The following is an 18,343-nucleotide window of genomic DNA, read 5'->3' as shown; positions in this document are numbered from 1 at the left end:
ACTCAAACCGTATGGTCAGCTGTAAAAGACTCCCAAGTGACACAATCTGATACAATTCCAAAGAAAAAAACAATAGCCTAACTTATGACAAAACAATAAACGGATAAAAAAATATGACAGACAGCAACCAAAGAAAACTACTGAATTACAGACTCCTGAATTTGAACTTATGAAACTATTTCCTGTTATACTACATACATCTATTCCATCGACAAGTTCGTGTCCAAAACAAATTCCCTGAATCTATTTTTCATTTCAGTTAGAATCTGGCAGCCTCAAGTCATTGTTCCGAACATTTATATTAATATCAATATTGCAAAAGGTCTCTAAACTACTACAAACTTGACCTCTGCAAAACTTGATTTCTTCTTACTTAATGAATAGTAGGATATTCCAAACCAAATCAAGGTACCTGTTGATTGCATCTTTATGTAAATTTTTAATTATATTTTGTTTGATTTGTTTTTCAGGTATTTCGATAATCAAAAATAAAACCTGTATGCGTTTGAAACACCTTTCTAAAGAAACTGAACATAAAGATATAAAAATCAGTGATACAATTCAAAAAAATTTCCATGCGACCCTCGTTTGTTCGCATATAACCTTTATCAGGCATAAAAGAGGGAAGCAAATACATTGGACGGTTATGAGCATCGACATCTAAACAAAAGGGCTCAAACAATTGAAATTCATTTAGTTTCTTTCCGAAAAATATGTCAGATATCAAAATATTCAATGATTTTAAAAGATGAACCTCATTCCATCGTGTAATCAGGAAATATATTAGATAAGCGAGTTTACTTTGCTTTTCGGTTAAGACCTATGTCAATATTGCAGTTATTTGTATTGCAACATATTAAAGAATTTGTAAAGAAACACGTAACTTCTATTCACACACTCCTTACGATCACCTTAAAAGTTATAGTTGGCAACATATGTATTTATTATCAGAGATTATAGTCTTGATTTAGATAAGTACGATAAAGCAGGTTTTGTGTTAGTTTACGACTCTCAAATTTATAAAGTTACCAATAAATGTACTGAACAATTCGGTGTTAAAGGTCACACCAATTGAAATAAAAATGAAAAGTTTGTGGAATTTTTCGCTACGCCGTCTCCATATAACAAGCGTTTAAAAAGACTGTATATAAATAGCGGAACTTTAAAAGTACAAAAAAAGACAAGTCTGTGTCCTTGTTTTCAAGATGCAATATATATTCAATTGAAAATTTGACAGGAAATGATTCTCTCTAGATTTTTCATACATTTAACATTGGCAACTTTTCTTCTCTCAAAAACTATAAAAAAAACAAGGACTGTATAAGATTTTCACAAATGGCTTTTTAAATTATATGTAATAAATTAAGAAAAGAAAAGTAGAGCTTTGTTGGGCAAAAGTTGTATTAGCACTACATATATAAAACTAGAGGATTCCAAGTATCAGACAAAAAGTCAAAAGTGTTGCTGTATATCATATTTGTTTTTCGTTCTTTGTTTTGTACATAAATCACCCGTTAGTTTTCTCTTTTGAATTGTTTTACATTTGTCATTATTTCGGGGCCTTTTATGACTGACTATGCGGTATGGGTTTTGCTCATTGTTGAAGGCTTATGCCATTTGGTCTCTGGTGGTGAGTTGTCTCAATGGCAATCATACCACATCTTCTTTAAAAAATATCGTCTTCTCTTATTTTTATAAAAACATGAGTAGAGACTATCCTTAAATGAAAGGCCTTAATCTGTGGAACGATAAACCTTAACTTGATTATTTTAATTGCAATATTTTAAAGCAATATTCTTATTGTACAGAATAAACTATTTGCTATGGTAATAAGGATTTTTCGCTGTTATTCGTCAATATGTTATCTGCAGTTTTTTCTTAAATGTATATTACATCGAATGTTTGAATCTACTTAATCATTTAAATCATGTTTATTACTGTATCTTGTAACGATGATTTAATCGTAATTATTCTGCTCTCATGAGGACACTTTGCGAATTTTGTCAATACAATTATTGTATTGTACATTCATGTCAGAGTCAAACTAAAAAGATTCAGGACAAATGCCTGATTTGAAACTGTACATATTTATGAACAATGGCATAATCCATAAAAAGACTAAATGTGTTTGAACTAAAAGTAAAGTATTGACAAGAAAATTCTGGTAAGATTAGCAGCATGACAACTTTAGACCTGTAACAGCTGACTTATGTCATATGTCAATAATCACTTGAAATACACTTGGTTCAAGGATAAAAACTCAGTACATTTGCGATATAAACTTTAATAATCAAACGGCAGAGTAAACGAAAAGAACAAAACCGTTACAGTACTAAAACAAACACCAATCAATCAATCAATCAATCAACAAGAGCAGTGGTTTTAGTGCAATTAATTTTACTTTTTATAGTGATTTGGTTATTTTTAAAATAAGCAAAAAATGTGTTTATCACTGACTTAAGTAGACACGTCTTTAAACAGTTATGATCAAATTTGTTACGATATAGTGTCTTATTGTTTTGCTTGTACTTGTTTTTTTGTTACACGTACATGTCATACCGGTATACTATAATTAAGTGCTATTCTCATTCTTGTATGTACCATTTGCATTTTCAATTACCGACATTCAAGGTAAAGGATGATGTCGGTGACCCTAAGTTATGATTATTTTATCCCAATCAAACGGAAATTTACTTATCAACAATATATTGAATAATAGGAAAAATCGGTATTGGTATTTAGAGATTTGATAATTTTAAGGCACCTTCAAGAACGTTTTTCGCCGATTTCATGTGCTTTTAATTCAAATATGTTGAGAAAGAACTCATTCAGTCAGATTCCGAGTCTCTCTCGCTCAACATTTTGTATAGACACCTGTCCATTGTCGAAGACTGAATGTTTCCATCTATATGTCTACTGATTATTTTTGTCATCGGGTTGCTGTCCCTTTGACGTATACCCCCATCTACTTCTATTTATTTTTGGTATAACTTTATTTTTATGATCTTTAAAGAAGGCATATTTAATCTTTTTTTTCAGAATGGATGAACATAAACGAAGCTAGTCTTTACTCATGTTACGGAAGAGTACAATATGTAAATGTACCGGTAATCATGTTGACCCAAGTTTATTAATTTTAGTAAAATCTAATGTTTTTCAAATTGGGCATCGTTTGGCTATCCGAGCAACTTGAGGGAACTTTACAAACAGTTTAATACAAATAGCGTACTTATTAGGGGATTCACCGCTTATCACGTCATTATCTAAGATGGAATATGATTTGTATGAAGACATGGTCCAAGAGGACTTCATCGACGAGTATAAAAACAATACTCTGAAGACCATTATGGGATTTGACTGGGCTGTGTATGACTGCAGTCAAGCTAAGTTTGTTCTGTTTGTAGATGATGACTACTATGTAAATATACCACTTCTTCTAGATCTTATTGAAAATATTACTGAATCTGAAAACGAGGATGTGTTCATTGGTTTTAAGTATGAACATGCTGTAGTTCGTAGAAAGAAATATTCTAAGTGGTACGTATCTACTGACGATTACCCTAACAAACATTGGCCTCCATGCGTTAGTGGTGGATCTATGTAACTGTCTATGAATGTTGTAAATGTTAGCAAAGACCTTCCGTCACGTGAAACAAATATGTATTGCTGATATCTACCTCGGAATAGTAGCTGAAGTTTTGAACATAACACTCACACATGACAAAAGATTTGAAGTAAAATATGTTCCTGAAAAACTGGACACGTTAATAACTAGTCACGACTACGGCTCGCCGAATGTTCTCGTACATGAATGGAAAATTGACGATGAAGATGATGCAATATCAACTGTGGAACAAAACTCATGAACTTCATAAGATGCACAATAAGTTCAAATGTGTTCAAGTATATCATCAATATCCGTGTTAAATAGTTCTTTGGGGGAAAATGCGTATTATTCCAATTCATTTTATCAATGGGATAAAAAGACAAATTACATTGAAAAGGAGAACACAATGAAACCTATTTATATTTCACTATTTGAGCAAGAAGTGTAACGGAAAACAAACTGTAACTGTTACAGCTGTTTCGTCTACCAGTATTTAAGGATTTTGAGGATAACAGCTGCTTACATAAAAAGTTATTCTGCATTTTACCAGTCATCTAATGAATAATTTCAACTGTTCGAACAAACTAATTAAATAAACTAAGTGTGAAGGATGACTTCAAAAGTGTATAAATCAAATAATGTCAAGTATTTTATATCTTTCCGTATATAAATGACAACCATAATCCAACACCATGAACACTTATTCATATAACATTTAACATTTTTTAAATCATATCCGTCAGTGAGGGTGTACGTATCGGCGGATTTCAGTTGTTTTTTTTTTTAAATCGCGAGTAACTATTTTATTGAACAACATACACACGGGACTTTAATTTGACTCGAAATTTTCAAATAACAATAAGGTAAAAAACAAAGGTCATTATTAACTTTTCATTACTTCATTGTAAGCTTGGTTTTTAAAGCAAAAATACATTCAGCATGTTTAATAGTCTCGGGATTATCAGTACATCATCAAAATATCTGCTAGTAGTAGTACTTTTTTACTATAATTTTACTATATTTTATTATTAAATATCCTGCCATAACAAACTTTAACTATTTTCAAGCAAGAAAACCTTAAACATGTCTATGCATGTCCAGGAACAATGTGTTATATATCTTTTAGAAATTAACTAAGATCGGGTATTATTACAACAGAAGATTTTTCGAGAAATGTTTTGACAAAAGCCTATTCAATAAGCTTCCCAAATTTATTTTTATCAGACTATGGGAAAGAATACTGCATAATTTGAATTAGCAAAATCACAACTGTTAACGGAAATCACACCACTGTGTACGTCACATCCGCTAGTGCTTAGGAATGTTTAATTAACCGTTTGTTTAGATCTTATTCTAAATACTTTTGATATTCAGTCCCTAAATGTACATAGAAATCTGCATATTGTTTTATGCATTTGTCATTAGTGTTCATTACTCAAGAGTGACTGGGAAATAGAAATGTGGTCACTTATGTCTTCTTCCGACCGGTAGTAAAACCCTTTCCAAAATGGGGCGTCCGTTTGACTCTGTGGGATGTACAAGTACGCATCCACGTCCGGTCAGAATGGACCCGTTAAATCCGATGCCTTCGAGTAAAAAGAGTGCAAAGCTCTCTGCACGTTAAGAACCCTTGCAACTAGTCTTTGATGGGTCCGTAGATGGCATATTGCAAGGAAAAATGTTTGTCCCTATCCAATATACTTTTTTCCCCAGAGGATGTCAAAGGTTCACCGACATTTATCATGGACGGCCTCTACTACAGGACCTACCTATTGTATTTTAATGTAAATTTGTTCTCGTCCTGAACATGCATAAAATATTTCAATTGGACGTTAAGCAACCAATAATCATTCAATTATTACTCTATAAGTCGGTTTTTTTTTTGTTGCCTTTTTCTTGTTTGCATCACATAGTACAAGAATTTGCAAAGTGTCAAAGATGTTATTCCGACAAGCTTTTCAATTGATTTTAGACGGGGACGACATTTTGGTTCCTCGAGAAGGAGTTTCTAAACCTCTTGGGTGAATGATATCCACATAACCAAGAACGTATGGCTGTGGGATGATAGCATGTACAACAATTCTGTATATGAATGATGGGGACGTCTCTTCAAACACGCTACATTTGAATAACAGAATAGAGATCGTGTCCAAACGTGAAAAAAAAAAAGATAAACGATCTGTCAGACTATTACAATACACTGTTTGACTAAACAAATGTCCAATTATCGAGATTTCCCTAGTTTGCGCTTGGAAATTCATACTTTTTGTAACAAGAGAGCACACGCTGAAATGTTCGCTTTCTTTACTAACCATTGATTTTATGTTGATAGTCCTAAAAATAAAGCTTTACTACAAGTAACACATAAACTTAACTTCTCAGGAATATGACAGTTGTTGTCCATTCGTTTGATGTGTTTGTGCTTTTGATTTTGCCATTTGATTAGGGACTTTCCGTTTTGGATTTTCCTCGAAGTTCAGTATTTTTGTGATTTAACTTTTTTTTAACATGATCCAAGAAAATGAGGTCAAGGTCAGATAAACCAAACGAGAAATACATGTACACCTTACAGTCATTCAATAAACCAAACATAGTTGACCTATTGCTTATAGTTTCTAAGAAACAGTCTTAACCAAGAAAACTTAACATTGACCAATGAACCATGAAAATGAGGTCAAGGTTAGATGAACCATGCCAGACAGACATGTACACCGTACAATCTATTTATGCATTAAATATAGTTGACCTATTGCTTATAGTATCTAAGAAACAAACTTAACCATGAAAACTTAACATTGACCAATGAACCATGAAAATGAGGTCAAGGTCAGATGATACCTGCCAGACAGACATATACACCTTACAATCCTTCCATACAACAAATAAAATTGATCTATTGCTTATAGTTGAAGAAAAACAGACCAAAACACAAAAAATTAACACTGAGAAATGAACCGTGAAAATGAAGGCAAGGTCAAATAAAACCTGCGAGACTGACATGTACATCATAAAATATTTCCATACACCAAATATAGTTGACCTATTGCATATAGTATTAGAAAAAAGACCAAAATTCAAAAACTTAACTTTTGACCACTGAACCATGAAAATGAGGTCAGGGTCAGATGACACCTATCAGTTTGACCTGTACACCTTACAATCATTCCATATACCAAATATAGTAGACCTACTGCTTATAGTATCTGATATATGGACTTGACCACGAAACCTTAACCTTGTTCACTGATCCATGAAATGAGGTCGAGGTCAAATGAAAATTGTCTGACGGGCATGAAGACCTTGCAAGATACGCACATACTAAATATAGTTATCCTATAACTCATCATAAGAAAGAAATTAACATTACAAAAAATGTTTACTTTTTTTCAAGTAGTCGCTGAACCATGAAAATGAGGTCAAGGACAATGGACATATGGCAGACGGAAATTTCGTAACATAAGGCATCTGTATACAAAGTATGAAGCATCCAGGTATTCTAGCTTCTAAAATATAAAGCTTTTAAGAAGTAAGCTAACGCCGCCGCCGCCGCCGCCGCCGCAGGATCACTATCCCTAGTGCAGGCTCGACAAAAACTGGTTCCTATTGATGAAATATCCTTAGTAAATAAGCTTGAATTGCTTCAAGGTTAAATAACCAGCGAAAAATAGAATCTGTTTCAATAATCGATCTTATCCAAGATTTTTCAAAAGTATACCTTCGTCAAATTCATTAATTTTGAAGGGTCGAAAATGTAAAAAAAAGGTTTCCAAGAAGATTATATCAAAGCGACGCAAATATTTATGTGCACGACATCTTTTTAAAAAATGTTGCACATTTTCTCTTCAGAAAGGTAAACACTATAAGGTTTTGGTTAAAGTAAGCAACGATTCAGATTTAGAGATGGTCCGACAAGAAAATAGGGCGATTAAAAAAAAATGATGACTGACAGGGTACCAGATTCGCCAAAAGATATTTCTTCATTCATTAAATATGCGATATTTTTTTTGCATATATGCATACACGTATATAGTGTGCTGCTTGGTTTTGTATTTCTTGGGTTAAAAAGGTACCAGCATCTGTAAAATGCGATAGAGATGTTCAAGGCATAAGTGTCAGTATGTTTAAAGCATTGTACTGAATATAATTTGTCAAAATACAAAATAATCTAATTAAAATATAGATCTGTGATTTTGTTATGATCATACTTCGACGAGAAAGCGAGTTACGATGGATCTGAATTGTAATCAGATTGCATAGAAATAGATCATCTTAGGACGTATCTTAGTCATAGGTTTCGTCCTAACTTTACATTTAGGACAGCGGTTAGGACATCCTAGCTAGTCCTAAGATAGCTTCGATGTGCATGCTGAGATATGTCGTAAGTGGGTCCTAACATTATCCTAATTTATTCCTAAGATAGGTCTTAGGACAGATTATAGGACAGCTTCGATAAACATGCCCCAAGGATGTCCTAACCGTTGTCCTAAGTGTTAGCGTAAAGAAAAATAGGAATTTAAAACTTTTAAATGTTTAAGAATGCGTTGAATTTCACCAATATTAAATAATTACAAGATTAAAAAATTAGAAATATTATTAGTTTTATCATAAAAAAAAAAGAAATAATATTTATCTAATAATGGTACATTCAAACTTCATGAAATAAAAACAAAAACACAAAAAATGTAACAACGTTTTATATAATAATTAATCAAATTATTTGTAAACAGCAGTAACAGTGAAAACTAATAAAAGACAATCGGTAACAATCATTATGTATTTTTGAGTGAGTTTAATTCGAAGTGTCATGGTTTTATACTCTACAGAGTTCAAAGGCAAATCTCATGCATCTTTCATATAAATACGGAGTACATAAATTATTTCATTACGGATCACATGCGCTTTGGTAATGGACCCCTTTTCTGAACTTTTTTTTAAGGTAAATATTCTTTAATATCTTAACCTATGTACATTTGTTTTATGTGTTTTGTATACGTACGATGCCCTCTAATATTCTTATTTTCCACGTCGAAAATAAAGGGGTGTTTTATATATATATTACTGCTTTTGCAATATGTTTTGGATACGAGCAAGAACACGTTAAATAAATGAAAATAGAAAACTATTTAGAAAAAAGAGGATCCATATATAGGTGGCGGACGTATTTGTTTACATATTAACCATCATAAAATATATCCTCAGGTTAAGACCATCCTAAGACCATCTTAAGACACCTACTTATGTGTCCTAAAGTAAGGACGATTCCTTTGACTTTTCCTAAGTTACGACATGGTTGATAAACGCACTTAGGTAAAAGATACGTGCTAAGATGATCTTAGGACATGTCATAGTCCTAAGAGCGCTTCGAGAAACAGGCCCCTGAACAGGTTTGTTTGATTGCGAACGATTGTACATGTATAAAACACATTGGCCATGCTAAATACTGTATTTATATCTATTTATTGCAACTACGCAAATTTTCCATGTATGTGAAAATGTTTGTGTTTGACTTTAAATGTATATGATTATGTACATTTATCAATAAATACCTGAGTTAGATGAATAAACAATGAGGCAATCATCGTCGCATGGTGGATCAAGAACACGTATTATCTTTGTCTTGTCTTTTGCATTATTTTTTCTTCCAAATAGTTTATCCAAGAAACTTGGTTCCGGAATATTATCTGCATTTTTTAAAATCAGTTCGTCTTGGAAATTTGAGGGGTCTACACTTAAAGTATGTCCTTGGTCTACAGAAGATATCTTTCCAGTCGGGGGTTGATACGACAAGCCTTAATGACAAAATACCTAAATTCATAAATGAACATAAGAACACCGAAAAGAGGATCTATACCAAACTCTTTAAGAAAAAATTCTATCTTGTATTTTGATGCGGTTTGTTTTTTGAATGAATTTTGTTGGTCGTGTACGTGTTATACCGTTAATTATTGAGTTCGTTATTTTTTCTGAACCGATTTCCTTACTTCGTTTTATATATACCTTTTGTTATCCCACTACTTTAGATGAAAAGAGGGAGGGTTGTAATTAGATTTCCCCTTCTACCACATGTTAATGTACCCGTTTTAAGGAAGGAACATCGTCCGTTGTTGTTATTTTTCATATTGTTTTTGTATGTTATAGAATAAATAGGTATTGTTGCCAGATCTTTAGTAGTCTCCATAAGAACTTTTCTAGCCTTTTCGATAAACGAATGAACATATTATATGATAGTTTACACAACACTGTCAGTTAAAAACAAAACAATCGAAAAACTTGAACAGTATGAAAGAAACCTTAGTTTTTTAAAAATAAATCATGACGCATATAAACAAAAATTATTGTACATATAAAAAAATTTACAAGACGATATCGTTTTTAGTGCTTTTCCCATACTTCTTTTAATGTTTTCAATATAATCTTCTTGAAAACTTACCTGAATAAAGAAAATCTTTGGTTTATTTTCAAGGGATGAAACTTCAGAGAACTTTTTAACAATCTGTTTTGTTGCGACTGGTTCATTATCTATTCCGTGGTCTATGAAATACAAACCAGGTGGCTGTTTGTCATCAACAGGTCTAGGTCGCTCGTTTCCATGACTTGCAATAACACAGACAAAGCAGTCTGATTTCAAAGTGAACTCCTCTTGTCTTCCGGCTAATATTATACAATACGTCAATGTTTGAGACATAATAGTTATGCTTTATTAATAATTTAGTTGTACTGAAATAGTCATACTGTAAATCTTGGGTAGAACGTATTTATAATTTTTCTCCTGTTAGAAATAAAGGGTAGATAGGAAGTCAGCAATCTTTTTACTGTTGTATATAGACCTGTTGTCTGTACTATGGTCGGCTTGTTGTCTCTTTGACACATTCCCCATTTCCATTCTCAATTTTATCTTATTTCCAGTCAAAACATATTCAAGGCAAATGTTGAATGTACGAATTTTTTTCATGCTAAATCAGTATACAAGACTATTTATTTAAAAGTAATCAAGCTACTAAGATTGTGTTAAAGATGGCTAATCGTAAAAGGAAAACGTTAAAAGTTGTTATAGCCACAGATATCAACATATAGTACCATCATTATTAAAAAAATCTAAATAAACATATAAATGCTTTCCAGAAGATTTACATGATGTTGAAGAATCATCGTAACATGCGCACCGGAATATTTTCAGATATATTTCGTTTTCAACTTCTTGAAGGAATAACATTCATGAATACAGCCAATAGTTGATGTTAAGATGTACAGTTTTATCATAATCTCAGTAAGCAGGCTGTTACCCGGAAACCCTCAATATATAATTGCATAAATCATGAACGATGAAGTAATATTACAAAAATAAAGTAGTATTTGAAAATAAATATTAAAGTTTAAGGTATAAAACCGCAAGCAGAAAGACCAACAAGACGAGAAATACAAGTATTTTTTTTAGAAATAAATGATGTACAAAGGCATACATTAATGCAACAACAGTTTACCAAGAGAAAAATATAGGTAACAAACAAAACCGGAGGAAATCGCATGAACTTCAAATAAAACGATACCGGGGGCATCGACATGCTCAGAGTCTTTTGTTATGTATGTATCACACGCCATGCTCACTCTGTCAAAATGTCACCATCATGAATAGGACAATATCGGTAATATAACAGATCCGACGACTATACTGGGTTTCCAAAAAGGCTAGGACCCCGAAAACATACCGATAGTGAGTTGAGACATCGACACATCTTATCTGTCATGATGCTGACCATAAAGTTTATGAAGTGTCGGTTCTGTTGGGGTAGTTTTTTGGTCATGTTAATGAAGTATGTATAGTGTGAACATACACGGGCATAACATATAAACTAACATAGGTAAACTTCCTATGATGGGTCATAGGGAAGGTTACTACTGTTGAAGATTGGAAAGTTGAAATAGTCACGTTTGTCAAAGATTCCAGTTTGAAAGCATCCGTATGTGCCAATATCGAGGAAAAGATCAAGATAAGTAGATCTTTTAGTTTCGGTAGTATCCTTGATCTCTAGTTCACTGGGATATATGAGATGTAAGCGCCTATTAAAATGTAGGTTATTAAGTGATATGAATTTATCTGAAAGTGAAAGTGAAATTAAAGAAATTTGCATTGCAACGTTCTTCTTCTTTATTTTTATCTTGGAGAAGGTTCTGTTTGAATTCTGATTCATACGAGTACAAAAGTTGGCCATCAATGGTGCACAAAAAGTATACCAATTAGAACCCCGACTGTCTGGTGAAATATCCATCCAACAAACTGTACAAATATATTGTCGAATGTATACATAACACATAAAAATAAATTTGAGAAAAGCAACTAAAATAATCTCTTCTATTGATAACACGGAAACAGTGGATGACTAGAAAGATAAGATGTTCTCACTACGAACAATGCATTGTTCTGTCTTTTAATACAATTTAATAACCAGTGTTGTCATCTGTTAACCATAAAATATACTCCGTTCCTATATATGAGATGTATCGTCATGATAGTAAAAAGATATGAAAGTCAAAAACCTTGGACAAATGGAGCTAAGAAGGAATTTACAATAATTTCATTGATAGGGAAACAAACGAACAAAACCATCTGGTGGAACAGAATTATACATTTCATTGGTACTTACTCTTTTAAAAAATTTGTCCTGCATTTTTATTTTTCACTCTATTCGCACGTCCTGCCTTTTTAATTATCAGTTTATCCTGACCTTTTTTTTTACATAAATTGTCATCCTGCCTTTTTTTGGCAAAGTGTCTCATCCTGCCTTTTTTTTTTAACTCAAAACTTCCGTCCTGCCTTTTTTTCTTAATTTCATCTTAGCCCCCCCCCATAAAAATCAAATAGTAGCTCCCTGAGCTTTGGTATAAATTTTGTAGAAGACAACCGATTTCTGTGTTTAAATAAGGCGAAGCTTAGAACATAACCCTAAGGACAGTGTATATATGATGGATACGATCCAAAATAGACAAATGCACAATCAAGGATAAACACTAACAAGTAATAGCTTTTCTAAAAAGCTTGCCGTATTTTAGCTGTAATATTCTCATATTCGAACGGCCAACTCTAGTAGTCAGAGGCGGATTTAGAGAGTTTTTCAGGGCCCCCCCCCCTTTCGTGGGAAGACTTTGGTTGATCATATACATATAGTGAATCACTGAAGCATGACTGGAGCTGGCCTCCTCTTATGAAAATTTCTAGATCTGCCACTGGTAGTCCATTTTGTCTAGCAGTAATCCTCAAAAGTAAATAATACGTTTTTCTTATCAACTTGATTATAACCTTGCTAACTATTACATAACTGTCAAGACACAGTATGCATGTTAAAACTACTTGCATTGTCATAAAGAGTAAACAATCATATTCCACAAAACAAACAAAAAAGTGTTTGTATCGTTACTTTAGCTATTACAAACTGTTGAAACCATATATATATACATATTGGTATTATCATTTAGTGCTTTATATTTGGTTGCATGTGTAAGCATATGCTTTTGTTAGTTGGAATATTTATATTTTCATTTTTGATGGCAACAAGTTCATGTAATACATATAGTCAGGATTATTAGTAAGCGATAGTTGTTTTGTTTGTTTATGTTTATTTTCATGATTGATATGGACTATATAACTTACTGTTTGGTGTGAACCAAGGCTTCATGTTGAAGACCGTACTTCAACCTATAATGGTTTACTTTTACAAGTTGTGACTTGGATGGAGAGTTGTCTTTGGTACTGATATGACATTCTGTTATATCTATCGACAAGATTGAGAACACATTTGTTTGTAATTAAACATATTTAATTCTATGATATCATATTTAACAATTTATCGGTAATTTGTGCATTTTTCCTTTGATGTGTACTCTCTGATAATGTCAGTATCAGTTGACTGGTCGTGATATATAAATTATTGGGTCAGTTAGCAATTGACATGCTCAGGTGCGCTGTGTCTTTCCCCTTTCATTCACAAAATCATGCATGATTTTTTTTTTGCAGAATCGCAAGAGTGTTTTGGTGAATGAAACATTTCTCATATTGTTTGAGTTTCAGTAAAGTTAGTTTTGCCTTTTTGACAGATTGTGTGAAAATTCGAACAGAATATGAATAAAGAAAAAACAATAAACTTTAAAAAAAATGCACCATTATTAATAGCTTTCCTTGCTTATTCACAATGATGTACAAAATGTATAAATATATCATCCATGCTATTCCGATCTGAGTTTTTATTCATACATAGTCTGGTGCTGTTCCAAGTAGTCTTCTTTTTCTGTTTCTTGAGAAGTATTTGTTTTACCTGTCCAGTCACTTTAAAGTGTTACAATTAATATTTAGACGCAACACAGAATAGTGACCAAAAAGGTACTGCTATCATACATTTGTATGAGAGGAGCTAGAAAAAAAAATGAAATGTACACATTATCAACATTTTTGTGGGACCATCAAGATGTGGTTTCATTGACTTTTTTGTCAATATATAGACAGATATTCATAGACCAAATAACAAATAAGCAACAAATTCAAAAGTAGATGAAGGATGAATTATAGAAAGAAGGGGTACTCGGAGGCCCGAAACTTGACAAGGTTTGGTTTGGAACAAGTAATATGTCTGCATTAACATTAAATGTAGGTTTTAAAAGGGAGACCAAGATCGCCTTTCCCTAAGTCCTTTTCTGAAATTAAAGGTAACCGCATATTTCTGGGCGCAGTTGAAAAATAAATGAACATGACTTTGAAAAAGCAAGAATATTAAGCTAAAAGAAATAGACCAAATTTGGATGACATCTATTAAAATGTTTGAAATAATTATGAAGTTGACAAGAAATGAACTTGTTCAGATAATATACAGTCAGCCTACAGACTTGTTGCTTCCTGAAATGTCTGCTTACACAGTGCTTTCCTAAAATGGTTTGTAATTTGATCGTTTTCATGATGAATGATGAGCAAACATAGATTATGCAGTTGGTTTTCTCGTTTGAATTGTTTTACATTGTTATTTCGGGGCCTTTTATAGCTGACTATGCAGTATGGACTTTGCTCATTGTTGAAGGCCATAAGGTGACCTATAGTTGTTTATTTCTGTGTCATTTTGGTCTTTTTTGGAGAGTTGTCTCATTGGCAATCATACCACATCTTCTTTTTTTATATTATAATGACAAGATAAATGTTATGTTACCAACCCAACTAAGTAAAATATATAACTTCTCGTTGTACTTCTAAATCAACGATAAATCTGCTGATTCATATCGTATCATTCAATGCTGTCAGATGCTATGTGAAAAATAAAGAAATTTACCTTTATGTATGCCTCCATTATATTCGGCATTGTTATTCAGTTATGTCCAAAGCAGAAATTATGAAAGGCATGCAATAATTTATTTTCAATAGATGCATTTGAAAAAATTATTTTCGGCACTAGTAAAGCGACGTCTATGTTCATGATGTCATGTGATCATCTATATATATATAAGAATATTTCATTAGAGTTGATTTATTAAAGATTGCTTTGAATCCTACTTATTGCTATTTGTTTGCAATTACTGGCCATCACAATTGCAAAGGTTCACGTAAAATTTTGACGTCATAATACAAAATATCTGACGCCACAATTGAAAAGTGATAGTAGTATGATGTCAATGGTTGAAGCGGGACAGATTCTCATGTCAGCTGGGACAGAATTCCATAAAGTGATTAGGTGTATGGTTTTTATATATGGGTACTATGTTCAGGAGGATGAATTCTAATATATATACGTAAAATACCTGTTCGGTTTTGGATTAACATCCTGGATCTGGATTTCCTTATCAACCACCATCATTGTTAACACATCCAAGTCATAAACTAGAGCCTTTACATAGTCAGTTCCATCTGCCAATATTACATATTACAAATACTTATACAAATACAGCCGATAGATTAAACTCAGCACCATTGTATATTGATGATTATACATATAGTATCAGCTCATTCAGATTTGAAAAGGTTAGCAAAATAGCAGCACCATCTGAAAATGGGAAACCTTTATTATCTCGAGCATGTGAATCAAAGCAAATAGTAATTATCATCACGCCGAAATATACTTATAATTTGTAAGACCTGATACATTGTACATTGTAATGTGAACAAATTAGAATTGGATTTATCTATATCAAACATTTGTCAAATGCAGTTATCAGTGTTGTTGATATATCAATTAACAATGACTGCTGAGCGCCACTGCGTACAGTGGCATATCCAGAACTTTTCATAAAGCGGGGGCCTATATAATCAACCAAGGGGAGGGGCGGCCCCAGCCCCCCCCCCCCCCCCACTTTTGGATCCGCCTGGGGTGTACAACGACTCCAAAGAATAAATCATCATGTACGAGTACATTAAACTATCTACCCCACATGCGAACATCATTTGGGACCTCGCTGTGTTGCAAGTATCTTGGGTTTTCAGGCATATTAATTCAAATTGCTCATTGCTGCCTTTTTTAATTTCATCTATCGTCGTAGACGTCCAGGTAGAGGGGTCATTAAAAACAAACTATAGTGCACTGAAACCCTTGCCCATAACTAAACCGTGATGCTTGGTGTTTGCTTCCTTGCACACACGCAACCATTTAATCACCTTGTTTGTTTTCTTTTCTTCTAATCAGCTGTTTATCGGCAATTGTCTGTTTTGTTTACATCAGAAATCAATGAAGCGGTGAATGCGCGGGGAAACGAAAGGTCATCTTCGTATCAATACGGTAAATTCCGTGATTTGAATATTTTCTAATCAATATGTTCAAGCAATGAAAATACGAGGATAACATTTTTAATCATAGAGCACACGTTTTGTATATTTACTATTTAAAATTATAGTTTATGAAGAACTATAGCAAAATATGTTTCAATACGCACTATAAAGTGAAGATTAGGTGTATTATTGTTTTGTTTTTGAAAGAACATTAATAATCCATAAATACACACCTTTGTACCAAAATTGCAACAAAATTTCAAGATAACATAAATTTCATCATCACAGAATGATATTATTTGCTCAAATTGACAGGGCTTCGTGAACTAAATTTGGTTTAAATTATGATAGCAATTGAACACTTCATTATAGTTTCTACCGATGACCTACTATCATGATTTTTATCCGACCCACTTACGGACGCGTTGACATATAACGCATACAACTCAATAATAGCCAATCAGACGTTAAGATATCCTTCAGTTCCCCCAGAAGCAGCCCGGAAGCAGCTGAGATGCAGCCATTTAATGTTATTTATAACCAATGAGATACCGTTAACAGATTAACCACATTCCAGACGTCCAGCCTCTGACTAATCAGACCGTATCACCATGATGATACGGTAAATAGCTAATTCTGTAACAGTAAATAGCTGTACAATATGAACACTAGAACATTAATGTACTCTTTTTATTCTTTTTATGTTATGTGTCTATGCAAGTTTGGTTGACTGATTGATTGGTGTTTAACTCCACTTTCAGCTCTATTTTGTTTTTTGTGGCGGTCAGATTTTATTGGTGGAGGAAACCGGATTGACCGGAGAGAACCACCGACCTTCGGTAGAAAAACTGACAATGCTAGTCAATTAAGATAGGAGTCGAGCACACCTGGCACGAATGGGATTTGAACTCCCAACCTCAGTGTTGACAGGCTAGTGATACAGTGGTTCGACTACTTAGACCACCTGGCCACCGATCTGTGCAAGTCAATATACACTCATCTAAATTGAAGACCGTGTGTTAAACTCTAGATATCTTAAGTTACTTGCATTCTTATTGACCCGACTTGAAGTTCTCAATTTATTCGTAATAAAGGTGCCAAGAAATTTGATTGAATGGTCCTTAATTAACATGATAAATTTGCCACTGGATATTAAGAAGATACTAGTTAATTCCCGCATGTATCGAAGTTCTACATTGTGTTATTGTAAAACAACTGTCTTAAAAACCTTGTACAAATGTGCACAAGAGCATGTTTACCATTAAGATTGTATGTTAGTTGTTATAACACCTCGATAATCATTAACATAATATCACGTTCATCAGAAAACTCTCTACCTTTTTTCGGAAAAAGCTTGTACAAAGTCAGGAAAATGGCAGTTGTTTTCTAGTCGTTTCGTCGGTTGATATAGTCAAGCGTTTGATTTTGTCAGGTTTTGTGGTTCCTTTTTGAATTAACCTTGGAGTGGAGTTCTGTATTATAGTTAATGCATTAATCTTTCGATATTAATGAAAAGAGTTTACTTCAAATAGAAAGAAATTTGTCATTTTGTAGAAGATAGCAAATCGGACATGTAAGGGTCATGATGGCATCTATAAAACATTCGAATCTATGCAATGGAAAATTATATTTTTTATTAAAAGGGCCGGATAAAGAGGATAAAATATTAATCTTGCCACATTGTCACGTTTGGAATCAAGTTTTTGTTTAAGTCATTTAAGGAATTTGATATTGATTGCATCTTTTTGTTATCTCTGTTAAATTTATTCACTACCTTGTCTAGACTATAGATGGTTTAAAGCGAGACATATTGTTTTGACACTTGTCTAGAACCATGACGGTTAAGAGCGAGACATATTGTTTTGGCACTTGTCTAGAACCGGGACGCTTTAGAGCAAGACATATAGTTTTGGCACTTGTCTATTTGCTAAAGACCATATAAAACATCATGAGGCTTGAGCTTGCTTTGTGTAAAAAAGTAAAATCACAAAAATACTGAACTC

The 18,343-nt window shown here is 33.0% G+C and overlaps 1 protein-coding gene across 1 annotated transcript; it reads left to right on the top strand.

Moving 5' to 3' along the window:
- Positions 1–3,268: 3,268 nt before the first annotated feature.
- On the top strand, positions 3,269–3,892 carry LOC127702880 (beta-1,3-galactosyltransferase brn-like). The gene is made up of 2 exons (XM_052207184.1): positions 3,269–3,600; positions 3,653–3,892. Exons 1-2 carry the CDS (start codon positions 3,269–3,271, stop codon positions 3,864–3,866), a joined length of 546 nt encoding a protein of 181 aa, XP_052063144.1. The 3' UTR covers positions 3,867–3,892.
- Positions 3,893–18,343: the final 14,451 nt, after the last annotated feature.

Source organism: Mytilus californianus, unplaced genomic scaffold, assembly GCF_021869535.1.
Source record: "Mytilus californianus isolate M0D057914Y unplaced genomic scaffold, xbMytCali1.0.p SCAF_5, whole genome shotgun sequence".
NCBI lineage: Eukaryota > Metazoa > Mollusca > Bivalvia > Mytilida > Mytilidae > Mytilus > Mytilus californianus.
The sequence above is the reverse complement of the archived record's forward strand: the minus strand, read 5'-3'. Positions and strand labels throughout refer to the sequence as shown.